The 27,874-nt window shown below is 42.9% G+C and overlaps 1 protein-coding gene across 2 annotated transcripts in view; it reads right to left on the bottom strand.

The window, feature by feature from the left end:
- GLUD1 (glutamate dehydrogenase 1) overlaps positions 1 to 27,874 on the bottom strand; it is a 55,885-nt gene that overhangs the window by 21,895 nt on the left and 6,116 nt on the right. For both annotated transcript variants that reach the window (XM_034776695.1, XM_034776696.1), the window contains exons 2-5: positions 9,334 to 9,414; positions 8,551 to 8,606; positions 5,495 to 5,558; positions 2,435 to 2,529 (exon numbers count right to left, since the gene is read on the bottom strand). In XM_034776695.1, the coding sequence (XP_034632586.1) occupies positions 2,435 to 2,529; positions 5,495 to 5,558; positions 8,551 to 8,606; positions 9,334 to 9,414 (296 nt within the window). The remainder of the gene's footprint in view (positions 1 to 2,434; positions 2,530 to 5,494; positions 5,559 to 8,550; positions 8,607 to 9,333; positions 9,415 to 27,874) is intronic.

The raw sequence follows: 27,874 nt of genomic DNA, 5'->3' as shown, positions 1-27,874 counted from the left end.
TGTCACGGAACCCGTGACTTCCAAAGACCTCTGATTTCAGCCAGCGCTGGCTGGAAGCTGCAGGGAGTTGGAGAGTAGCCCCACCGCTTCTGGCCACCAGGGGGGACCTCTGCCATCGCGGGTGGCAAGAGGGACCCTGGAGCTCCCAGCTGCTGTGACAGGCAGGGGGGACCCCAGCAGATTGGAGCTTCCAGCCCCTCCTTCCCCCAGCTGCCCAGGCTACCCCATTTTGTCATGGGTATTTTTAGTAAAAGTCAAGGACAGGTCACGGGATTCCGTGAATTTTTCATTATTGCCCATGACCTGTGACTTTTATTAAAAATATCCATGATAAAAACTTAGCCTTAATCATAACAACTGGAAGGCACAAAATTCAAGTTTTTCTGCTTTTGCTTTGTGGGTATCCAAACACAAATTGTTCTCTTGCTCTATTCTAGTTTTGAAATCTACATTAATTCTTTCCTTGGTAATCTGAAAACATGTTGATGCTTTTGTAGCACCTGTGGTATATAGAGGATTAACTGTGTGTGATCAACAGGGTATTAACACAATACACACAATTCAACAGTTGCAGTATTTCTCCAGCTTGACAGTGTCACTTCAACAGGCCCTGCAGTGATGTCTCAAACACTCAGGCACTTTAACAATTAAGACTAGCCATACTTAATTGTCAATATATAGATGAACAATTTCAGAGAAATCACTGCAATAACGGATGCAAAAACCTGAGATACTGTGCTTTAAAGTCTTAATGAAGTTTTACCATTTATCAAATGTTTTTAAAGAGCTAAATATGTGGGCTTTGAACAGAAACACTATCTTTCTTCATTGTACAGAGATGGAGTATTTAATACAGTATTTAATTTAATACAGTATGTAACAAGTAGTGTTAAACTAACAAACTAGTTTAGCTAAATAGTCAAAAAGGACTGAAAGTCTGATTTTAAAACGCACGCCAATTCTGAATTTTGTCCGTCATTAATCACCCACCTTATTGTGCTTTCATATTGTTCTAGAACATTGTAAAATACAATAACTCCTCACTTAACTTTGTTATGTTCTTGAAAAATGCAACTAAGCGAAACGATATTAAGCAAATCCAATTTCCCCATAAGAATTAATGTAAATAGGAAGAGGTTAGGTTCCAGGTAAATTTTTTTTGCCAGACACAAGACATTATATACTTATACAGTATATATTTTAAACAAGTGCTAATCAGAGGATTGTCTGGGGACCTGCTCATGAGCTCCCTGAGCTTTTCCTAAAACAACCGTGTTGATAGCAGGTGGGATATTTCCCAGAGACTCCCTTGCTGCTAAATGATGAACTAGCACTCGGCTGAGCCCTCAACACATTGTTGTTAATGTAGTCTCACACTCTACAAGGCAGCACCAAGGAGAGACACAGTAGTTGCAGGGCAGCGGCTGCAAACACTTCCCTGGGGAAACTGAATGTGATGATGAACCCACACTATCCCTCTGGAGCGCACCACTCCCTCCTCTGGATGGTGCATGCATGGCTGCACCGGGGGTGGGGGGGGGGGAGGTGCGGAAGGGGGGAAGATGCGTGTGCTCAACTCCCGGCTTTACCCCAGGCCTGCCCACACCCCAGCCCTTCCCCTGAGCGCATCCTTACTCCTGCCCCCCAGAGCCCCTGAACACCCACAAAACATCTGATTGCTGCGGGGGGAGGCACCGGGAGGGAAGGGGAAGGCTGCGCTTTGCGTCCTCCCTCCTCCCCTTCAGAGCCTCATGAACACCCGTGAAACAGCTGATTGCTGCAGATGGAAGGGGGGAGTTGCTGATCCGTGGGGCTGCCGGGGGCGGGAGGCACTGGGGAGAGGAACTGGAAGGGAGCTGATGGGAGGCTGCTGACCCACCCTGGTTCCAAGACCCCACGGCCAAACAACGTTATAAGGCAACATTGTGCAACTTTAAATGAGTATGTTCTCTAATAGGTCAGGGATGTAATAACGAAACAATGTTAACCGGGACGACATTAAGCATGGTCAGAGTTACCAGGGGCTAACGACCATCTCCCTGAAAACTTGTTTGCGGGTCTTTATTTTTAAATACTGCTGTGAAAAAAGAGGACATTGGACCAACGGTTTAATGCAGTTTGAATATGACCATACTATTTATTCCATTATATGCAACACATGAAAACATGTCAAATGACTGCTGAAGCTGCTTTTTTTTTTGGAAATTGGTCATATCAACTAAACTTTACATTGTGATGTCTGAAGAGGAAGTCTTCATACTCTTTTTTCATAAACATGACCTAAAACCCCATGATTAAAGTGCTATAGTTACATACACAATTAAATAAAATTAGAGGACTAGTCAACAAGGCAATAAATCTCTGGCATAATGTTGGCTGGGTTTCCGCAAAGAGCAAGGAAGCTTTTAATTTGAAGCATTTGCTCAGAACTTACATAGTGTCCTATGGTATTGGCGTAGGTATCTGCAATCCAGGACATCTCCCTCTCACCTGTGCTCATATCGGGGGCAGGCACATCAATACCAGGCCCTATTAGCAAGAGTAAAAACAAGTATCAAGGATTAAATACAAATATTTATCTTCAAATTCTCTATCTCCTCTGCTTGGTGTGACAGCTGGGATTGGTTGAGATGACCTAATTTCATATTTAAAACCTCAGTTATTCAAGGAAGAACAGACCATACTTTTAACAACAATGGATTTTAGACACCATATCTTGTTTTAGTAACCTGGCAAAACCTCTTTAAGCTATTGAAATCATTGACTATCTGGTCCACATTTTATTTAATCAAAAATGTAGTTAGTGATAAAACAACACATTAAAAGGTATGTTTGTGCTTTTGCTTTATTTATCTAGCATATTTCATGTAGACGGTAGAAAGGAAGGAGAGAAAAAGCTACATATATACAACTTATACTTGGCATAACTACACTTGATTTTAAATGTAAAAGCCATATACTTCAGTTTCATTCTTCTTTACATCAATGTTCTGAGTTTGGGTACATTTTCTTGCATGCAAATACTTGACAGGTTGTTCTAGATACTGCTGTCTAGTTTATTGATACTCATTTCTTATCCATTATATCAGAGGTAACCGCTTAAAAATGGAAGAGGCAAGGTATCTTTCATGAAGAACATTCCTGGAGGCATCTTCATGTACCACCCTACCAGTAATTTTATGTACTCTTCTGGGTAACTGCTTATGGACTGTGCTAAGCCAAACTATTTGAAATAAACAAGCTCTAGATATCCTTGGCAAGAATTTAAACAAACCAAGCCCCCTTTTAATTTTCCAAAATTTCAAACAAATTACACAGCATCTCATAAAAAAAATATTAAAAAAAATAAATAAATCAATAAAGACATTCTATCTAACCATTTCAATTGTCAATGCAGCTTAGCTACCACTAAGTACAATACACAAATAATTTATCATTTTGATAAATATATTTGTATGGACGCTGACAGACTCTCATGCATCCTAGAAAAAAAACATACTTCTGCCCATGTAGACAGCAATAAAATGGAAGATACATGAATATGCTTGTTGGGACATCTATTGGGACTTTGTTTTCTTAAGAGATCAGGAATGAAAGAAAAACCTTGCCTTATTCCTCTCCTGTTCCTATGAAACCAAGAGCTCTTTGCCTGCAAGTGTTCCAGCATCAGTTCAACTGGGAACTCTCTTCAAGTAGATAGGCTTAGTTGTTCAAAGAGATTGAATGAAATGGGTCACCTATAAATGTCCCCACACAGGTTATGGGTTCATTTCATTTCTTTTGAAACCATCTCTGTGGTTGCTATGGGTTGGATCTTTCATTTCCTTCCTCTGATATCAGCCAAAAGCCTTGATTTTGAGACTACAGGAAACAGGGTAGTAGTGAACAGTTCAATCTAAAAGACCATACATAACCAACCATATTTCAAGTGTGACAAATTATGTGTTCTGAGCTAACCATAAAATAAGCATAGTGCTACACTTATCACCTAAACTATTTTAAAACTTCCATAGAAAGTGTACTGCAACAGGAAATTTAACTCTTTCTAAATGGCAATGTCATTACCTTAATATGTACAAGGCAGAATTGGCATAAATCCTTTATTGCTAGGTACTCAGCAATTTGACATTAGCTGAAGCATGTTTGCATCACAGAGCCTACATCATACTAAAGATACCAAACACCTTCTTAAAAGCATAAATTCAAATAACGATGTGAATCAATCTCACATTAGACCAGAAGAGGTTAATAAAAGCCTGTAAGCTTAATTTGCCTTACCCTGCTACACCCACAGAAGATATCAAGCATGGAGGGAGAAGTTAAAAGGGCTGAACCCAGTTCAGTTGGGAGCTGACCAGGAAGGAGAGCAGATGGCTGGCTATCAGAGAATTCTGCAGCAAGAGAACTGGATTTGGACTGTTGGGAGGCAGAGCCCCCCTGAAGGTAGGCCTGTAACAGGGATCTCAAGACAGTTGGGAAGGTAAATGGGAGCAAGTGAGTCCCCTCAGAATTCTCTATTCTGCAGAAGGGGCTGCAGGAAGACTCCTGCAAGGTCATGGACTGCCCTGTCTGGGAACCAGAGAGAACTCCTATAGCAGAACCAGGTGGGTGGTAGAAAGCACTAAAAAACTCTGCAGTGAACCAATGGAAGAGGCTTACAAACAGAGGCACTGATAGCCTCTTCCTGGGTTCACAGTGTATGGCCAAGACCCAAGACAGGGCAAGTAGGAAGTGGTGCAGGGATATAGCAAGGGATCTGGGTAGTCAGGCCCTGATTGCTTAGAAGAGTCCCTGGACCAGAATCCACTGGAGAGGGAGGGCCAGAGTTCCCCTACCCATTGAGGAAGGTGGAACAGAAACCCCTTTACCTCTGCTCAGGACTATTGAAAACCCCCGAGATCCAGAGTAAAGATAACAAGTCCTGAGTTGGACTGAAGGCCCAATGTGAGATTGATGAACTATTGTCTTACTCTGCACTATATCTGACCCCATCAGAGGCCAAGTCTCAAGAAGAGTATCACAACAGGGCTGGAGCAGCATGTTTACAGGATACTATCTAATCTATATTGCTAACACACATGAAATTAGATTCCCAAGTTACAAGTTTACTAGTATTAGGGGCATAGCCACAGGTGAGCCGTGGCCTACCCTCTTAACATCCAGTCCCACCCAAATCTGAGCGAGGATGTAGTGCTGCCACAGCGGCCCGAAGCATCACTTGGGCACCTGAAATTCAGGATGGAGCTATACGCCCACCCTTCAGAAAGCTACGCTCCGGCAGCTCTGCCTTGCCATTTTCTGAGCTGCCTCACGTGTGTGCCCAGCTCGGCAGGTGAAGCCCTGTGTCAGGGGGCGCCAGAGCTAGAAAGAGGGCATGGCGTAGGGGGAGAAGCTGAGCTAGCACAGAGTCATTGCTCGTCCATCCAAAAGTCAGGGCCCACCCAAATTTCCACTCCTAGCTATGCCACTGACTAATATCACTGTACTTACATACCAATAAATCCCTTCTTTGCCAGCTCCATAGTAAATCTTCTTGTGATCTTTTCCAATTCATTATCCTATTAAGAAAATATAGGAGTCACCAGGATTTGGTATAAGTGTTAAAAGTCAACCTAAAATTTCCCACAAACATCATAGTTTTTTTTTTTTTTTTAAATAAAAAGCTGTTCATGCGTTTACACATCGATTTCCATAGTGTCTGCCTGGTAACTCCCTTTTTTTGTACGGTCAGTATAGTAGGTGAATTGCCTAGGGAGGTCTCATTTTTTTTATGTATATTTTCAATTATTCAAAAGAAATCATGAATGCATCAGGGAAACATAGGTAAGGACACTGTTTGGTCAAATATTTCAGTGTTTAAGAAAAAACTTGTAAAAACCATTTTCCTAGCAAACAAATGTAATATAAATTAGATGTATAGTAGATGACAGTAATCAGTCCTGATTATTGCATAATTAACGCAAAGTTTCAGTAATTCATACAAATATTAAGTTTATTTGAACTTTGACATTTCATGTAGTGGCTATTCTAGTTCTATAACATCTGATTACTGGAAAACATGGCTGCAATTGGCTCACTTTAAAAACTAGTATGCAAATCACCTACGTTATATAATACTTAATACTTTAAAAATGTGTCAACCTCATTGCTAAAGAAAGTTTATGGTACACGAAGTGCAAAATTATTCTGAGAAAAAAGGTAATGTTTGGGATTAAGCTTTCTGCATGAATAGCATCATTTAAAAAAAAAAATCTAGGCTGCAGACTAGTTGCATTGCCTTTAAATTTCAGGAAAAGATTTTGCAAATTAAATGATATAAAAGAGTACTTGACCTTTTACACAGGGAGTTCTTAAATATCAAAATTGTTTTTGATACATCTTTGCCTGCCAGTTGTACACAGTGTATTCCTGGGGGAATTCTGCACCAAAAAATTAAAAGTTCTGCTAAATTCTGAAATTTTATTGGTCAAAAAAAAAAACACAATATAATCACTCCAGTTTACATTATTGTGGTAATTTATTTGAAAATACCTGTCAACAAGTATGTTAACAATACACACAACAACAACAACAACAAAAAAGATTTTCCCAGGCACAGACAGTTAAAGAAACCCCTATGACAACCCAGTTCCAGTTGGGGGGTACTGGAGGGGGCTGCGTGGGGGCCCCCAGAGCTCCCTCTCCCCTTCCTCACCCCTCGAACCCAGGCACAGGGCATCCCCCTACCCCAGAGCCCAGCCCTGGGGCATCCCCTGGACAAGACACCTACACACCTCCAGAGCCTTTACTCCCCCCAGCTTCTTTACTGTCCTGCCAGGGGAGGTGGTGTGGTGCAGCCCTGCCCTTCCTCACTCTTTGCCAGAGCTGGGTCTCCCGGGCCCTCTCCTGTCCCCGGGAGAATGAGGATCGGGCCTGGCAGCCAGAGTGTGCAGCCTCCATCCCCACTGGGCTGGGCATGCTGCTCATTGCCAGCAGGGCTCTGCAGAGTCCAGCAGCCCCTAGTGGCAGCTAGCAGCTCTGCAGCCCCAGTTCTGTGGGGGAAAAACATGGAATTCTGTGCAAATTCTCCCAGGAGTAACACAGAGACTTCATTTAATCCAGGGGTGGGCAAACTTTTTGGCCTGAGAGCCACATCTGGGTGGGGAAATTGCATGCAGGGCCATGAATAGGAAGGAAGAATCCCATGCACCGCTACAGGCTGGGGACCGACTGGCTAAGCAGCCGTTCTGCAGAAAAGAACCTGGGGATTACAGTGGACGAGAAGCTAGATGTTGCCAAGAAGGCCAACAGCATATTGGGCTGTATTAGTAGGAGCATTGCCAGCAGATCAAGGGAAGTGATTATTCCCCTCTATTCGGCATTGGTGAAGCCACACCTGGAATACTGCGTCCAGTTTGGGGCCCCCCACTACAGAAAGGATGTGGACAAATTGGAGAGTCCAGGAGAAGGCAATGAAAATAATTAGGGGGCTGGGGCATATGACTTATGAGGAAAGGCTGAGGAAACTGGGGTTACTCAGTCTGCAGAAGAGAAGAGTGAGGGGGGATTTCATAGCAGCCTTCAACTACCTGAAGGGGGGTTCCAAAGAGGATGGAGCTTGGCTGTTCTCAGTGGTGGCAGATGACAGAACAAGCAGCAATGGTCTCAAGTTGCAGTGGGAGAGGTCTAGGTTGGATATTAGGAAACACTATTTCATTGGAGGGGGGGTGAAGCACTGGAAAGGATTACTTAAGGAGGTGGTGGAATCTCCATCCTTGGAGGTGTTTAAGGCCCGCCTTGACAAAGCCCTGGCTCGGATGATTTAGTTGGTGTTGGTCCTGCTTTGAGTAGGGGATTGGACTAGATGACCTCCTGAGGTCTCTTCCAACCCCAATATTCTATGATTTTAGGATAATGTAGGGCTGGGGCAGGGGGTTGGGGTGCGGGAGGGAGTGCGGTGTGCAGGACAGGGCTCAGGGCAGGGGGTTGGGATGCAGGAGGGGGTTCAGGCTCTGGCCTGGTGCTGCTTACCTTGAGCGGCTCTAGGGTGGCATGGCGTGCAGCGGGGCTAAGGCAGTCTCCCTGCCTGCCTGCCCTACCCCCATGCCACTCCTTGAAGTGGCGAGCACCACGTCCCTGTGACCTGGGGGAGAGGGAGAGGGAGGGCAGAGGGCTCTGTGTGCTGCCCTCGCCTGTGGGTACCTCCCCCGAAGCTTCTGTTGGCCATGGTTCCCCGTTCCTGGCCAATGGGAGCTGCAGGGGGCGGTGCCTGCCATCGAGGCTAGCGCGCGGAGCCCTCTGCCCCGTCACAGGCTGCAGGGTCATGGTGCAGGCGGTTTCCAGGAGCGATGCGGGACCAGGGGAGGCAGGGAGCCTGCCTCAGTCCTGCTGTGCCATGGGGCTGGCAATCCCGCTGGCCGGATCCAAAGCCTTAACGGGCCAGATGTGGCCCGCGGGCCATAGTTTACCCACCCGATTTAATCTCTTCTAAGGAAGATATAGGTGGATTTCTACTGGGCTTTCAATGCTGTCCTACAAAAGAGCTTTCAAACTCTTCCCATTTACACTTACGGTATAGTTCTTGGTATTGATCTTAACACCAGCCTTTGCACCCCCAAATGGCACATCTGTAAAGGAAAAGAGTTTCATTTTTCAAGATAAAGGTAGAACAGAAGTGACAACATCTTTAAATTATGCAAAAAAAGGGGGAGCTTCTATAAGTTTGTGTAACCATGCGTATTTGAAAGTTATACGTCACTAAACCCTCACTGTCAACTGCGAAGCTGACTCTGCCACATCCACAGCACAATTTCACTAATATGTTCACTAAAAATTTACATTCTGTTCATACAAGGGGCAGTCTTTTCAGATCAGTTTGAAGAGGGTCTTCTAAACTCAGGAAGTCTAAGATCTATTTAAATCTATTTCCTTCAAGTTTTGCTGTTTATTAAGGACACTTTTGTTAAAATACAATCTTAGACCTTCCTTACAGCCCCATCTACTCAATCATGAAATAAGTCCTTATGGTCAAGTGGGACGTTGCCATGTGGTACTAACATATTAAGCATGGGATAATTTTACTGAGAGATGAAGCACAGTAGAAGAGCTGAATGTAGAGAACAAAGTACTATTCAGAAACACGTAGCTTCAATAATAGCAAAGGAAATACAGCACTATAGTTACTGGGTAAGCATTCAAAATCACTTGTTGCAGATTTTAATAGGTTAGATTTTAGTAAAAGGAGATTAGTATCTAAAAATAACAAAATTCAGTCCTTCAGCTATTTCACAGTGACTTAAATCAATGCTAATTCAAATAATTATTATCCATACTTGACAAACTAGTATCACTTACCAACCACAGCACACTTGTATGTCATTAGAGAGGCCAAAGCTTTCACCTCATCCACACTAACATCTGTGCTGTAACGAATACCTGAAAAACAAAGGAAAACAAACAAGAAGAATGAAGTGAGTTTGCAATTAGTATTTGAAAATTGCAAAGAGCAACTCTAGGACAGTGGTCTCCAAACTTTTTTGATCGTGCACCCCATCAGTAAAAAAATTGACCATGCACCCCCTGCCACGCCGAAGCAACAACAAACAAAAAAAGCTCCTCCTGCCGCGTGCCCCACTTTGGAGACCACTGCTGTAGGACACCAGCCCACTACATGCAAGTGGGCAATCTCTCTCTCAGCTTGTCAAGATTGAAGTAAGAGATGATGTACAACAGCCTCAAAATAACAAAAGCAGTGTAGGAAATAAAATACAAATCATTAACTTCAAGTTAGTTTTTTCTGGTAGTTTTCAATAGTAGAAATGAAAGGGGCACTTAATGTACACCATATAGTTAACTTGGGACAAATGGTGTGCCATTAAACGAGGGGCAGTTGAGAGGTATTAAAGGAGAGGGACAGCTTTCCTGCAGTAAAGGTTTAAAACGTGACTGTTCTAAGTGCTCTAAAATACATGAAGTTAATCAGATTGCCTTGAAATTTGGTGTGTGTCATGGTGGAACAGGGTAGAGACAGTGTTCCAAGTTTGGGTCCATTTGACTACGAGGTTCTAGAAATACATCCCCCAGAAAGAGAACAGCTTTTCTTTATGTTGATGCATTCTGGCAACTTTTTTTTTTTTTTTTTTTTTTTGGCGCTCACGGATAGATATCAACTTGCATAGGATACCACCAAAAGCTATTCTTTCCCCTATCATTAAATCCACAGACTGTTCTCATATCCCACCTCACAACTGAAAATACCTATGGGAAGATGACCTCGGTGCCCTGCTACTGACACAACCTACACAATTCTGTACTGTAATGATGAAGACTGGAACCTCAAGGTACACATCCACCTCTTTCCTTTGATAAAGCACACAGGGGAATCAGATCCAGATTTCACTGAATCATAATCACAACTCTACTATGCTCCTCAAACTAATCCCCAGATCTCCTCATCACAATCACAACTCTTCCCAAGCTGTTCCAACGTATTCCTTTACCACTCTGTACAGCTAGGACAGTGAATGTAGCTTGAGTGCCTGCAGATAACTCCCAATGGCTATTGCCAGCTTGGGGAGAGTGGCGGGGGGAGGGGGAGGCGCAGAACTAAGTACTCCGTACTTCCTGGTGTTCAGAAGCTTGAGTTTTGCTGAAATCAACATTCTGGAAGGACATGAGCTATCACTGGGCAACCTTAACTCTGCGTTAACAAAGCTTGTCATTTAAGAATCAGTAGCTTCTAGAATGAATCATTCAGCAACATAATGCGAAAGCTTGCCAGGATCCCTCTAACCCTAAGCGTTGCAAATCATTCACTTTATAGAAAATGAGGTGATTTGTCACTGGACATGGAGACTTTTACAATAAAAGATCTTGAATATGACCTTGCAGGTAGGGTAATGCAAAACAGCTTTTGTAAAATTTGAAGGGCTTGTAATATTTTGTATCTTTCTGACTTAGAGGCAGTTCAAAACAAACTGGAAGCTAATTTCACAAAGGTTGGGAGTATAAATTGTGTCTAAGAACTTTTATTTTTTTCTGATTACTGAAGCTGAAGACTGTGTGTCAAATGTCAGAAATTGGTTTTTAATTCTTTTTATATTTAAATTACATGGCAGCGTCATTCTGCCTTACCAAGTTACAGCTGCAAAGTAGGTAACTTTTTTTAGTCAACCCTAACTGGGTACATAAATAGAACTCTAGATGCTTAGACTTGCAGTTTAGAATGTGAACTTAGTGCCCACAAAAGCCAAGGGATAACAGCACAAGGTTGCAACCAAAAGTAGCTACTATGCAAGTTTCTCCCACAGCTCTAGAGCGTCTAAATTCTAACCTACAATGATTCTCTACCCTAATCCTATGATTCTTGAGCATAGGCTGTAAATTGTGCCAAACTGGGGAGGGGGAGGGGGAAGGGGAAGGCTGTAGCAGGGACAGAGTGTACACTAGAAACTAGAACGACTCCACAGATTTCCTATTCTCCAAAGAAGAGCACAAATCCAGGTCCTCAGACGTGAAAAGCATTATCCAAAGTAAACCCCTGAGCTCCTATGAAAGCCATTCCTGAATGCACTGGAAATGATCCCAAGTCTACAAAGAAACTGAGTGCAGCTCAAAAGTTTGCGGCCAAATTTCTGCCCTCCTATGTGAATATACTTTTCAATAAGTCTAACAAGAGTTATAGGGCTGAATGCTTCCCTCAGAACAGGCATATGATTTTAGTTTTTATCTGACAGTAAATGAAAAAAGACTTATGAATTTGCAATGAAAAATCTTACATAAATGGTTAGTGTTGAGACTAGAAATACCACAAACTGTTAGAGGAAATTTTAAGTTTTAAAAAAGGTGCAAAGCATTAGAATAGTAATGTTTAAATTCTGAAATGCAGTTTACATGTTCTCCCCAATCTTGCTCTGATAACTCAGAGGAAGCGGAATTCACTACCTTCCTGAAAATACTTCATCTGGAACATATACTACATACAGCACAGCTTGTTCTGACTGAGAACAACATTCCATTTTTGTGCAGTTTTTCCTGACACACCCATCTTTCTAGGGCATGCTTGCCACTCAGTGTCAAACTAGAAGTGGCTGAAGCACCATCTACACTAAGTAGAAGCCAGCTTTTCTGTAACCAGGTTATGATATGCTTATTTGACTTAGTTACAGACTTCTGTCCACACAGCAGCTGTTTCAACTATATGTCAAACAACATTTCTACAGAGATGTAGACTACCAGTCCAAGTCCATTTGCCATGCAGCAGAAGACCAACTTTGATGTAGTTTACAGACCCAGTCTCATACTAGTTTTTTGAAAGGATGTATCCAAAATTTGAAAAAAAGAGACATTCTATGCTTGCTGAACTTGCTGGACACTGATGCAATTATTTTTCTCAGTTTAAACAGGGTTTAAGCCAATATTTACCAGTGTCCTGTCCTAAACTAGTTTTTCCTGGGAAATTGCCAGCCCTTTGCTGGAGGATGCACAAAGATAAGCCTTAATTTCTAGTATACTAAGGACTTCGGTGAAATCTAGTTTGACAACTTCCTAGTTTAGCAAAAGACTCAGTGCAAATTAGATTGGGAAACAGCATTGCTATGCATCTGGAAATCCCTTCTGCACAGTGTTCCCACTTCTGAAAACTTGTGCACATTTTTCACATTAGAATAAAGAACAAAGCTTGAAGCAATCCAATAGTTTATGGCACTCCAAAACATTTAAGAAACACCATGAAGACTATCACATACAAGCTGCACACCAAAATTAACATTTTAAAAATCCTAGCATGGCCCACACAATGTCTCTTGAACCAGTAACTTTTAAAGACAGTTAGACAAAGTTATCTTTTGTAATGAAAGCCTTAAGTTACAGCATGACTCACAACCATGGAAAATATTTTCCACTGGAAAAGACCCAGAAAGTCTTGTTTATAAGTGAAGGATTTTCTTTCCCCACCACACCCAAAAAAAGTTAAGCCAAGCCACAGTACAGTAAGTTATTAGTTTCTTGTTCCTTTTCTTTACATTGTTTAAATTGCTTCAAATTCCAACCTACTTTTCTATTTAATTGCTGAAGAAAAGGGAAAGATATTCATATTGCAGGGTCTCAGCTTTTAAACCCGGACACACGCAATTTTCATTACTGGTCAGTAGTACATTAGAAGAAGAATAAAGGACTGATTCCCCCCAACCTGTGACTATGATGTAGCGAGACAGGCCAGAGGCAAGCCAGTCAGCTGAATCACCTTTAGTCTGAATTGTTAGAGAGGTTAAAAATTAGATCATACCAGAAATATTTAACTGTATAATACATCAGGAAAAGCCCATACCAGTAGTAAAGATCATAAGTAGCATGTTGCCAAATACAATAATTCACTAAATATCACCTACCTCACCAGTCTGCCATTCTAGAATTTTTTTTTAGACAGAGGAATAGACTACAGGAGGTTTCAATAGTGCCAAGTACATTGATGCAATAAGTTAATTCCACAGGATAATGTGTAAAAGAGTACTATCACTACAGTTAACCATCTAAAGCAGGGGTGGGCAAACTACGGCCCACGGGCCAAAACTGGCCCATCGGGGCTTTGGATCTGACCCGTGGGATTGCCACCCCTGTGGCGTCACGGGGCTAAGGCAGGGTCCCCTGCCTGCCCCAGCCCCGTGCCGCTCCCGCAAGCGGCCGGCACCACATACCTGCAGCCCCTGGGGAGATGTCGGGGAAGCGGGGGGCCAGAGGGCTCTGTGCTGCCCTCACCTGCAGGCACCGCCCCCCACAGCTCCCATTGGCCAGGAACCCTCCTTCACCGTTTCCCGTTCCTGGCCAATGGGAGCTGCGGGGGGCAGTGCCTGCAGGCGAGGGCAGTGCAGAGCCCTCTGCCCCCTCCAGCACCCCCCAGGGGCTGCAGGGACGTGGCCCGTGGGCCTTAGCCCTGCTGCGCACCACTGCCACCCCGGAGCTGCTCAAAGTAAGCGGTGCTGGGCCAGAGCCCGCACCCCGAAACCCCTCCTGCCCCCCCACCCCCTTGCCACACCCCTCCTGCGCCCCAACCCCTTCCCCTGAGCCCCTTCCTCCACACCGCACCCCCTCCCACACCCAGCCCTGCATGCAATTTCCCCACCCAGATGTGGCCCTCGGGCCAAAAAGTTTGCCCATCCCTGATCTAAAGCCACCAAAGTTGAATGCGTACTCAACAATTACCCCTCTAACATATAACAGGACAGAAGTTCAATAATTTTTGGATCGGAAAGAGTAAGTGGAGGCTTTTGTTTTTTTCCTCATGTATACAAGAAAGGAAGCCAAAGAAATCTTCTCTACTGGACATACTAAAGCCTAAATCAGATCTCACTCTGGCAGATCCCTAGAACATATTTTTAATGTTTGACAAACTCAGATTTCAAAACAGACTTGCACATCTCTCTGTGTCCAAGTATCACCCTCTAAGGGTCATGGATGATATATTCACAGATGCTAAAGCCACAAGGGATCATTAGATTACCTAGTCCAGTGGTCTCCAACCTTTTTTGTCTGGCGGGCGCCAGACGACAAGCCACGGAGGACCGTGGCAGCAGATGAGCATCCGCCGAAATGCCGCCGACAAATGACAATGTCAATAGGCATCGTCGCTGAAAGCAGCGTCATCCAGAGGCACTGCCGCTGAAATGCCACTGAAAATCGGCGGCATTTCAGCGGCGACGCCTCTGGATGCTGCTGCTTGTTGGCATTTTGGCGGATACTTGTCCACCAGCCAGCACACGGGCGCACTTAGACGCCCCGGCGGGTGCCATGGTGCCCCCGGGCACCACGTTGGGGACCCTGACCTAATCTGATCTCCTATAGATTGCAGACCATTAAATTTCACCCAGTTAACCTCTGTATTAAGTTCAAAAGCTTTTATTTGACTACAGCATAGCTTCCAGAAAGGATCCTTGGACACTAACAAACAGTATAGCAAGATGAAATGGAAACTTTAGATCTGAATTTCTTCTCTTTACAAGTCCTGAATCAGTTTAGATGAGATTTTTGTTAAAGGATGTGTCAAAATAGAAGCTACTTATAAGCTTAAGAACATCTTTTGGAGTCTAATGTCAATGGAGTCTGCAATGGTGCTCTTATCTACAAATCATACTCCAGATGTACAGCAGGCATATTCAGCCTAACCAGTTTAAATAGGAATTATAGAAATGAAGAGAACTGTCATAAAACAGGTACCAGCAGGTACCCCATGAAAAACCTTGATTTTTTAAGTGAAAAAATTAAATCAACCTGGCTTCTAATCCAATACCTGAAAGTTTTAATGTTAGGCATATTAATATGCCTTGGCTTCCGAAAGAAACTGACAGTATGTTACTTTTAGACACTACAGAATAACCAAGTTTCAAATGCAAATTAGATTTCCAGGCATACTGAGAACCTAGTGATGATTAATAAAATGTACCCATTTGCAAGTGGATACATTCAGAATGTTTCTAGACCCTTTGAGTTCAGTTATCCCACAGCATGATCTCTACATTAGATACTCCAACGTCTACAGAATATAAAGTAGTCCTTCCATTTAAGGAGCAAATAAAGGTTCTCTAGTCACCATAGTAACACTTCATAGCAAAACATCCCAGACCACTACTCCCACTGAATTAAGCTTCTTACAGAACTCAGCAAGTTTGAATAAGAGTTCATCACGACTTGGAAGCGTCCTTCCATCTGCTGGTTTGAATCCACTCATGTAAAGTTTAGGGTTTTGTTTTCTACTTTGAATTTCAACTCTTCAAAAAAACAAAACAAAAACAAAAAACAACACCACACACACCCTACAAAAGAGAATCAAGATTGGAAGGGGATACAAGCTTCAGGCATTTTTAAAGATCATAATTTACCCCCCCCCTTTTTTTTTTTAAAGTGTACAAAATGTACTTGTTCTGTACACCTCTCTATATGCAAAACATATAGGTATCAGAAAATAAGCTTTTTCATGGCAGGGACTATCCAACTCTGATTGTACAGCACTTACCACAATGGGGTCCCAGATCCCAACTGGGACTTATAAGAGCTACAGCAAACAGATATTAATTGTAATCCCACATTAGCAACAGCTCTTTTGATGCTGCAATGATCAGTTTAAATCAGCTTTCATTGATATAAAGTAATTCTGCTATAGATACTCATTTTAGATATGGGATCTCCTGGTAACATTTTCACATGGGTTAAGTTTGGGAAGAGTACAAGGGAAGAGGTTAGTTGGTTTTTGTATAAAGGATTAGTCCATATTATGGATTAATCTTCAATTGCATATATAAAAGTACCACAACCACCAGCTTTCATATGTGACACTAGGAATAGAACTCTTTAACTGCCTGCTCCAACATGATTCACAGGCCTCTTCAGAATGCATGGTCATTTTTCCACATGTGAAAGTTAACCAAGAGGTGCACCAAGGGTTCCATACCAGGACTCGTGTTTAATGTTTATTAATCAACTGGAAATGGGGGTGAGCAGTAAAGTGGCAAACTTGCAGTTGGAAAACAAAAATAGGTCATTTTAATGAAACTCTAGAGGGACCTAACAAAGCTAGGTGAGTGGGTAATACAATGCAGGATAATAGTCATTGTTGACAAATGCAAAGTAACTTGCATTGGAATAAAGAAATTTAACTACTCATGCTCATTCCTGGGTTCTAAATTAATCACTCAGGAAAGAGTATGAGTAAACTACATTAAACGGAGATTAAAAAAAAGGAATAAAATCCCTCTTATTCCCAAGGATTACTCAACCACTAAACTAACAAGTGGTTAGTTAGGGTTAGGAAAAACCCTCTCTGTGGGTAGATTAGTCTACAGTTGTCTAGAATAGTGATTCTTCCATTTTACTTTGACGCATCTACTAAAGGTCATTGTTAGAGCAGATACCAACTATATGGACCACCAGTTTATTTCTCTGACAATTCCTGCATTCCTAGCAGAAACAGCTCTGCTACTTCAGACCTACTTATCTGCACGTACATTCCCTCTTTGGATGGCTTATTTCTTCCAGGAGAGCAGTGAAACAAGACTGTGTTTATTAATGGCCTACAAAAATTCATTTTAATAAGCAGTGCTTGTTCAAGTGCACAGAACATTAAATAAATCATTCCCTACCAGTAACCAGAGAAGTCAACAGTAGCTCTTCAAATCTGATATTTAAATGTATACCCACAATTGCATCTGTTCTAGCATGCCTAGTTTCAACAAAAGGGGAATGCTAAACCTAAATGATAATGCTAAGACCTAATGCTAAAATAAGGAACCATTATGTAAAATATACACACAAACTTAGCTATTGTTAGAAATTGTATCACCATAACACGGCTCATTTCCATCAGTGTTTTCCATAAGAGTGTCCATAACTTGAAAATTAAGTTATTAGCTTTCAGGGTTCATTTTACGTTTCAAGTGTCATATGGTGTGCAAAATCCCATCTGCTGTATGGCCCCCAGTGACAGCTAGTAGCGTGAGCTGTACTAGAACTGGTTGACAATTTTAAAGTCCTTATGGTAAGGGCCTGTAACTTTTTAAGGCCTGACCTACATAGTTTTGGCACTGGTATAATTATTTGAGTTGGGGTTATTAAAAAAAAATAGTTATACCAGTACAACCTCTCTTTCTACCGACATAAAGATGTCTTAGGCTAGGTCTACACTACCTGCCTGAATCGGTGGGTAGAAATCGATCTCTCGGGGATCGAATTATAGCGTCTCGTCGGGACGCGACAATCGATCCCCGAATCGACCCGCTTACTCCACCAGCGGAGGTAGGAGTAAGCGCCGTCGACGGGGAGCCGCGGAGGTTGATTTTGCCGCCGTCCTCGCAGCGGGGTAAGTCGGCTCCGATACACGAATAGCGTAGCTGAATTCGATGTAGCTGAATTTGCGTATCTTAAATCGACCCTCCCCGTAGTGAAGACCTGCCCTTAGATCAGTGCAACTTATTCCCCTTCCCATACATGAATAAGGTATTCTGGTAGAGGCACCTTTTATATCAATATAATGGGGGATGGGTTTGTACACTCAAACTATATGGGTATAGTTAAAGTGGTACAATGTGTATATTTATAGATTAGGACAAAAGGGACCACTGTGATTATCTAGTCTGACCTTCTGTACACCATAGGACTTTCCTAAATTAACTCCTGTTTGAGTTACAGCATCTCTCTTGGAAAAGCATCCACCTGAGTGACATAGCTTACATCAACCTAACAGTGTCTACACCATGCTATGTCGGCTGGAGATGCTCTCCCACCAACTTACCTTCCACCTCTCAGCAAGGTGGAGTACTGAAGTCAATGGGAGAGCACTCTACCATCAATTTATCGCATTTTCACCAGACCCAGTAAATCGACGCTGCTGCATCAATCGCAGCGGCACCAATTTAGCGTACCAGCATAGACAAGCCCTTAGAGAAATCAGGCCTTGTCTAAATAAAGCCTGTATATAGAGCACTGCCAGCAGCAGAGAACCAATATTAGCAATCATCTAGTGTCCAATCGTAGAACCCCTGTTGGGGGAAGAGGATAACAGTAGAATGGGGAAGTAGAGGAATTAGGGTAAGAAAAACACTGACATGCAGATACAGGACAGGAGAGAAGGTGAAATCTACTAGCCAGAGGAGAATAGAAAATAGAAGAGATAGAGACTAGAAAGTTTCTCAGCAGAAGTAAGTTCCTCTTGGCAGTCAGTCAGCTAAGCTGCTCCACAAAGAAATGCAGAATCATCATCCACAAGTTGCAGGAGCAATAATTTAAGGCAGTCATTTGTCTCTAAAATAAGGAATAAGGACTGGGCCATGAATATTTGACCACTGTCATGTGTCATTCCACTTCAACAGGTTATTGAAAATTCCTAACATCACGGGACTGCGAACGGTCTGACCAGAGATGCAAAATGTGTATGGAAACCAGAACCCTTAGCTCTCAGCTACACTGGAACTAAAATATATGCTTGTTGCATCAGTTTTAGACTATTTAAGGTAGCCAATGTGGACAGGGGCCAAGCTATTTCAGACCATATGGTCAATTTGGATTCATTGATAGTGGACTCCTAAACAGTTAGCATAAACAAGTTTTAAGTAATTTTTAAAAGTGTACAATTTTAGCCCCAATGTAAACGGGGCCCTATGAACATCAGTGAATCCATTCCTTACTACCAAGTAGCTGAGAACCCCACATCAGATGTTAATATAAAAGAATGCCTTAAGCTTTCAAGCCCCATTAGCTCTAGGAAACCTACCTGTTGACAATTGTTCTCAACTGGCTCATGCGAAAACGCCTTAACTAAACAGTTTTGTCCCAGCTATGCTATCAGTTACACAATTTTTAGGCTGTTAAATAAGATTATAGATTTTAGTTAGAAAACAGCTAGTCTAGTCTACTTTGCCTTAAAGTCAGTTGTGTTCTGCTGCCTCCCATTTCCTGTACCCTATTTGGATTGTTTTAGTTCTCTAGGCAGCTGTCGCTATGATGAGCAACAGCAGCTGTGGTTTCCTGTTAACTCTAGCTCTTAGCACGCAAGTCACCATATGAGCAAAGGAAGGGAAAATGATTCTTAGTAGCATTTTAGCTACCACTAAGCATCTCTCCAGCTTTAAAAAAAGATGAATTTTGGGTAACAAGTAATTAACACAATAAGCTCCAGAAGTTACACCACAAAAAAAGGGAGGAAAGAAGGACCCTTACTTCTCTGAGAATTTGTAGAAGTCTTATTCTTCCTTGTCATTTAACTTTATTTTCTACCAAAAGGTAATTACTAGAAACTGGGATGTGTAAGATTTATAAAAGAATGATCTAGGATATCTCAAGCAGAATATTTCAATGGCCAGATAATTTGATAAATTAATGGCAGTTTTTGAAGTGTTCCTAGAGCTTATAGAGGTGAGGCACCAAAATAGAAAGAAAAAGATTTATGCTGCTGGGTTCCATATGTCTGAAACCCCCAACATATATAATTAATACCCTCTTGGCTATTTACTCTCTTATAATAGAAGTGCCATGAATGCTTGAGCAAAAAAGTCATTTCAGGTGCTCTTCAATTGTTTCCTATGGCAAGTGCTTTTAATTATAAATTGCCTGTTTTTCTGAAGGGACTCAAAACACTTCCCTTCACCTACCACTGAAACGAAGCAACTGCTCTTTCCCTGAACTATTATTGTGTAGGGTGTGCTATTGGTAGTGAATTATGGTATTCAAATTAATCAGATCATTTTTTGTTTTTAAGCCTTTCAAAAGAGTCACCAAACAAGTTCTTATATATATCACCAACACCTTAGACTACTGAATCTAGAAGTATTAAAAAACGTATTTAACTATTTATGCTGCTTACTCCTTACATTTAATTGATTGGACAGACCAAGTCAGTTTCACTTTTGGGTGAAAGACTTAACACTAGTATTTGAGTTGCAAATACTGCAGGAATATGTGAGCAAAGCTCACTTCCCACTGGAATACCGAATTATGAAAACATTTCTATTGGTCTTAGATTTTGTAAATGCATACAGTATTTATAAATTTTAAACTTTGAGGTAACTCAAAGTTTGACAGGGTTACTGCATAACTACTGACTCCAACAGATACCTAAATTAAAAGTAGACTATTCTGGATAATTGTATTTAAGTAAAATGACCCAAGTATGACATTTTAAACCAAAATACATACAGTCATTAAAGACAGTAAATCACCATAAATGAATTACGGAACTTATATGAAGGAGATGGGAACAAGTGCAAAAGAGCCCTGATCTAATGGAATAACATGTATTGTATTATATACCTAAGATCTTAGAGCCTTTTGTCTATAATCTTCAGACAATATTTAATACTGATCCTTTTAAAAAGCAGCTCTTATCTTTCAGTTTAATACCTGGCATGACCTGGATTTTCCTCAGTTACACTTTTTACTAAATAAAGATGTAAACCCAAAATTAGATTACTATAAGTATTTGCTGAAGCTCAAAAATAACCCAATGATATTGGAGTTTAATGTACAATGCTTATGCTAATTATTGATGCTCATGTACTTACTAACAGTACTTTACATAGAGGTCCAAAACACCTGTTCAAGCATGTTTATTTGGGGATACATTTGGCAAATCTTGAAATAGGAAAAGTTCCCATTTTGCCCCCACAGCGAAACCCTTCCTTTCACCAGTGCTCAAAATTTGGGTTCACCAGCTGCAAGTGAAAAGTCTGTTTCGGTGATCGAACTGATCTATGAGCGGTGTGTCAGCTAGTGCCATTAAAGCCTTCCCAAGAGCACTACTTGCCACTTCTCTCCTTGCAACAACTTCTGTCGCAGAGGCCTTACATTTCCTTACTTGGTTCTTGCTGCTGCTGACTGTGGTCCAGACTATCTTCTGGCCTCCACAGCTTGGAAAACCCATAGCCAGTAATTTTCATATTTGGCAAACAGTTTGCAATATTAATTTTTGAGCTCTACTTTCACACACTTATCTTCTGACTCCAGTTTAGTTTATGCAGACATCTAAACACATAATAAAAGCACTGAGTGTTTTAAGCACACAAGCAAGTCCCTAAAAATTCACTTACTGGAATAAGAAACCTTCTCTGGTTACTAGACGGGCCTAAGTAATCAATTTCTGCAGAATGCATGTTTTCTGATCACAAAGATAACTTTCCAAATGTTATCCAATCCAGTACAACATCTTCCTGAAGCTCCAGACAGTTTCAAAGCTCCTACTGCTACTCAGAATTTTGCTGAGCAGCAGCATATTAACAAAACTTAGATAAGATTCACTGTTGCTATGAGCAGCAATGAAACAGTAAAGAATCATGTCCATTTCATTACACTGCTGCATGTGAAAGCCAGAAGTGGCAAAAGAGGAGGACTCAAAACTAGGAGTAGTGGAGACCTGCCATCTCTTCAGGACACGAAGGTAGCTCTGAGAGAAACTGAGTGAGAAAGGAGAAACAGAAAATTCCTTCACCTTTCTAGCAGTGAAGTGATGGAGTTCGAAGGTTCAGAGATATACTGTACAGAGGCTCATAAAAGTTGAAGCATTCAAAGAAGAGTTATGGGGTAGCACCAATGTAGAAATAACAGCATCATCCCATTCTTTTTCTACAACTCTCAGGAAATTGATTTTTATTTTACCAGGGTTTCTTTCTGCCCCTATCCCTTGCTGGTGCATATCCCCACCCTAGTCTATCATAGCTACCTGCATAGTGGGTTTAATCCTCCAGCTACCTAATGCATAGCAAGTGTACAAGTCCCATCTCTATGATCTGTTTAAATATGATTTCAGGTACTTGAAGTCATCTGATGAACTATCACTTCCCAGTTACTGTATGCTATTAATCTGGTCTCCCAATAGGCAAATTACAGTGTTCAGCCTAGATCAAATATGAAACAGCCTATATAGCATAAATTAGATTTGTATTACATTAATCTCTTCCGTCCTTCCTCCCCCAAACCCATCTCCTGTTATTCAAACAGCGAACAACATGTTCAGAGCTGGGCCACTGACACCAGAAGGGATGGAATGTTGGAACTTGAAAGTTCCACAGCAATTGGAAGTGACAGCTGAAGAGAGGATCTAAAGAAAGTACAACACTTGCCCCACTGGGGAGAAAAGAGATGGGAAAGCGCACAGGAAGCTAGGGAACCATGAGAGCAACAATGTTAGGAATGGGAAAGGAAGGAGAAAGAAAATAAATGAAGAAACCAAGGGAGCCAGGAAAGAGACTGAGAAAGACCCTTGGTCTCACTGAACTGAGGGGAATGAGGCGTTTCAACTATCTGGTCCACTGGGAGTAATGGAAATGCTCCAGAGAGTGAAATGTTTGTGTAACGCACTGAGTTGAAAAAATGAAAAAACGGGGGGAGAGGAGGGGAGAAGGGGTTTAAGACCTGACAGAATTCCTATCAGAACTCAGGTATTTAATGGTATAGAACAGGGGTGGACAAACATTTGGGCCCAAGGGCCACATCTGGGGATGGAAATTGTATGGTGGGCCACGAATGCTCACAAAATTGGGGTTGGGGTGCAGGAGAGGGCGAGGGCTCTTCCTGGGGGTGCAGGCTCTGGGGTGGGGCCAGAAAGGAGGAGTTCAGGGTGCGGGAGGGGACTCTGGGGTGGGGCCAGGGGTTAGGGTGTGGGCTCTGGCTGGAGATGCAGGTTCTGGGCTGGGGGTGAGAGATGTAGGAGGATGCTCCAGGTTGGGATCGAGGTGTTCAGCATGTGGGAGGGGGCTCCAGGCTGGGGCACGGGTATGTGTGAGGGCTCAGCCTCGGGATGGGGATGAGGGGCTAGGGGTGCAGGAGGGTGTTCCAGGCTTGGATTGAGGGGTTTGGCGGGAGGGGGATCAGGATTGGGGCAGGGGGTTGGGGCACGGGGGCAACAGCTCCCGGATGCAGCAGCATGTCCCCCCTCCAGCTTCTAGGTGGAGGTGCGATCAGGTGGCTCTGCACGCAGCCCCATCCACAGGCGCCGCCCCTGCAGCTCCCATGGGCTGCAGTTCCTGGCCAATGGGTGCTGCGGGGGCAGTGCTTGGGATGGAGGTAGCGTGCGGACCTCCCTGGCTGTCCCTACGTATAGGAGCTAGAGGGGGGACATGCTGCTGTTTCTGGGAGCAGCAGTACGTGCGTGCAGCGTGGCCCCAGACCCCGCTCCCCAGCGGGAGCTCGAGGGCCAGATTAAATCATCTGGTGGGCTGGATGTGGCCCACAGGCCATAGTTTGCCCACCCCTGGTGTAGAAGGTTCAAGCTAAAAAGGTCAATTACCATAGTAGGAGACATCCCAACAGCCAACCCTCATTACATTTACTTGCAGAGTAAATTGCTACAGAACATTATTAACATTGATGTTAAAGACATTTTCTGGATAATACTGCTAATGAGTTTACAGTAGAAATCATTATGTTCATAATAACCGCATTTAATAAGTCACCTGAAGTTTTTTAGGTGAATCTGAAACTGGACTATAAAAACTAAATGTTAACATGATGAGTGCAGAAATGTGGCTCTGACCAACAACAGCAGTAACACAAAGAATGGCTTTCTACACAACTGCAGTATGATGGATCAGATAACTTACAAAGCAGGAAGGACAGAGAAGCAATTACAGGAGAAAGCAGCATACTTGCCATCTGTACACCAGGGCAAGTCTACACTACAAAATTAAGTCGACCTAAGTTACGTCAACATTCAGTCACTAAACTAATGAAATCACTTTTGCATGTCCACACTATACTCCTTGTGTCAGCAGTGTCCATCCCCTTCAGGAGCGCTTGCACTGATTTAACTGTCAGTGTGGGGCATTGTGGGACAGCTTCTGAAAGGCAGCAAGTCAATATAAGCAATGCAGTGTCTACTGCATCAATGTAAGTGCTAGGCCACTTGCAGAGGTAGAGTTACTAAGTTGGTGTAGTGGGAGCTACCGTTTTAGAGTAGATACTTACAGAGTTAGGTTGACAAAAGCAGCTGGGTTGTGACCGGCAGTTTGAAAACCACTGGTGTAGGCCAGGCCTCAGACAAGGTTGTGGCAATAGTTAGGGACACTGACTCCACGCAGATAAAGCCATTGCCTGTATGAGAGGAGCTTTGAGTTTGATGTTCTCATTTCTTACTCCTAAGTCATCAGAAATGCACATCTTGAAACAGAGTCAAAGGAAAATGTATTTTAAAATGCCCACACCAATTTAAAGACAAGGTGGTTAAGATAATATCCTTATAGGGAATAGCTCAGTGGTTTGAGCATTGGCCTGCTAAACCCAGGGTTGTAAGTTCAATCCTTAAGGGGGCCACTTAGGAATCTGGGGCAAAATCAGTACTTGATCCTGCTAGTGAAGGCAGCGGGCTGGACTCTATGATCTTTCAAGGTCCCTTCCAGCTCTAGGAGATCGGATATCTCCATTTATTTCTATTGCCCTGGTCTACACTACAAACTCACGTTTGTATAACTAGGTCACTCAGGGGTGTGGAGTACTTCCTGCAGCGCTCTAAGTGTAGACAAGCCCTTATTGGATCAACGTCTGTTGGTGAAAGAAATGAGCTTTTCTTCAGTTCTGGGAAAGGTATCGAGTGTTACACCTATTACAAGGTGGAACAGGTTGTATAGCATAAGTAAACAAATTCTAAGGGACGTTCAAGGTTAAGTGGCCCATTAACCCCTCTGCAAACATAGGCAAAAGAGGGGTTAGTGGGTTACAGACTGTTGTAAGAAGACACAAATACAGTGTCTTTATTAAGACCAGTTTTTAGTATCCAGCAAAGTTATGAATTTAAGCATCCATGCTCATCTTTTGAAGTTGTTGTGCACATTTCCTTTGAGGACGAGGACTGGGTGGGTCCCGAAGCCTGGGCTCCAGCCCAAGCCTGAATGTCTACACCTTAAGTAAAGTGCCCTGTAGCCTAAGCAGTGTGTGCCCAAGTCAGCTGACACATAGGTGTCAAACTGCAGTGTTGCTATAGAGTTAAAAACGATGCAAACAGTCCAACTTGCAGAGCAAAAAAAAATCTCAAAAGTAGATTATTGTACCAAAAAACAGAAGAAAAGTGCCTCAGTCTTTCAAGAGGAAGTTAAGGAATCCGAATCCTAAGCATAAATCCAATAGTCAGACCTAGAGAGCACCTATACTTAATGCTTTATAAGATGAGTAAGTGTTCTTAACACTCCCCCAATCTTTTTCTAGCAACCAGAAAGAGGCGGTCCATTATGACACAACATGCAGGGTGCGTTCTGTACAATTACAATTTCAGATGTCTGGCAAAGGTAAGGTGTTTAGTTTGAAGTCCTATACTCGCCTGTAATGATCTCAGAGTAACTGTTTTGAAAGATTATGCACCTAACAGAGCGCACAGTGCTGACTGATCCAGGCTGGAAGCCAGGATGTCTAACTATCTTTCAAGGGGATATAGTACTGGCTGAAAGAACAGGAGTACTTGTGGCACCTTAGAGACTAACTGGTTGAGTCCTTAATGATGGTTGGGAGTCTTGCTTCATAGGCTCACAGCCCTGGAAGTATTAGGTATGCACGGTTGCCTGTACCGGGCCTTGGGGTGGGACAATCCTTTCAATTCTCTTATAAAGGTGTGACGTTCTTTTCCTAGAAGAACGCTAGTTTTTGGCTTTTTCTGTACATCTACCTAGAAACTTGACCAATTAGCTATTTTCCTGTTCTGGGCTGGAGGGGATTTTGTATTAAATCAAAGTATGTATTAGAAACAGCTTTCTAATTTCAATTCATAATTAAACTATGCAAGTGTACATACTTCCTCAGATCTCACCATTCATGATATTAACGTTTGAGATTTGCTGAGAATGTCTCTGGGTAAATTTGAATTGCTCAGAATATTCCCTGGATGAGAATGATCATTCTTTGCAAGACAAAACTGAACTGTTTTGGATCCCTGACATTAGTATATAACCTTGGGATGTCACAATCAAATCTCCTAAACAAACTAGAAAAGTGGTTGAAAGCACCCTAGCATTTTAGGGGTTAAGCGAACATTTAAATATTAACGAACTGAAATCCCTCTACTTCCCACCTTCTTCGTAAGCACAGAATCATTGGAAATATGGTACTAAAATTATTTTCCCTTGTAGAAGGTGCTTATCAAGCTCTAAGTGCCCCATAGATGTAAGCCAAGTTCCTCCTCTTCCACCCATTGAAGTTTTGTTACAATGCAAGCTGAAAATAGAAAGTATGTGCTTCAAATGACTTGCAGTTGAATTTATGTAAATACATATATATTTACATTCTACTGCTTATTTTGGTAGGCATGTGGCTAGGATGGGACAGAGATGGGAGTTGGCCTCTCTTGCAGAGAATGCACGGATGGATGTAGGGAGTCAGTGGCAAGGAGCTCCCCACCAGGCCTTGGAGGGGCTGCAGGGCTAGCACTGTTGAATATGCAGTACTGGGAACATGAACTCCCTTTTAGGGGTGCAATGTTGGCTGTGTATGTGTTTCCTATCTTTTGCAGGGAGCCAACACTAGCTGAGAAACAGAAAAATGACTCTGAGGCCTGGTCTACACTACGGGTTTAGGTCGACTTTAGCAGCGTTAAACCGAATTAAGCCTGGACACGTCCACACAACGAGGCCCTTTCTTTCGACTTAAAGGGCCCTTTAAACCGGTTTCTTTACACCACCTCCGACGAGGGGATTAGCGATAAAACCGGCCTTTGCGGGTCGGAATTGGGGTAGTGTGGACGGAATTCGATGTTATTGGCCTCCGGGAGCTATCCCACAGTGCTTCATTGTGACCGCTCTGGACAGCGCTCTCAACTCAGATGCACTGACCAGGTAGACAGGAAAAGACCCGCGAAGGTTTGAATTTCATTTCCTGTTTGCCCAGCGTGGAGAGCACAGGTGACCACGCAGAGCTCATCAGCACAGGTAACCGTCATGGAGTCCTCCCAGGATCGCAAAAGAGCTCCAGCATGGACCGAACGGGAGGTACGAGATCTGCTCGCCATATGGGGAGATGAAGCAGTGATAGCTGAACTCCGTAGCAGTAAAAGAAATGGAAAAGTATTAGAAAAGATCTCCAAGGCCATGAAGGACCGAGGCCATAACAGGGACACACAGCAGTGCCGCGTGAAAATTAAGGAGCTAAGGCAAGCCTACCACAAAGCCAGAGAAGCAAACGGAAGGTCCGGGGCAGAGCCGCAAACTTGCCGCTACTACGCGGAGCTGCATGCGATCCTAGGGGGTGCAGCCACCACTACCCCAACCGTGTGCTATGACTCTCTCACTGGAGAAACACACAGGGAAGACGGTTCGGGGAACGAGGAAGATGACGATGGAGGTACTGTAGGTAGCTCACAGCAGCAAGGAAGCGGAGAAACCGGTTTCCCCAACAGCCAGGATCTGTTTGTTACCCTGGACCTGGAACCAGTAACCTCCGAACT

This window comes from Trachemys scripta, chromosome 7 (assembly GCF_013100865.1).
Source record: "Trachemys scripta elegans isolate TJP31775 chromosome 7, CAS_Tse_1.0, whole genome shotgun sequence".
In the NCBI taxonomy this organism is placed as follows: Eukaryota; Metazoa; Chordata; order Testudines; family Emydidae; genus Trachemys; species Trachemys scripta.
Note: the sequence above shows the minus strand (reverse complement) of the source record. Positions and strands in the feature narration are given on the sequence as shown.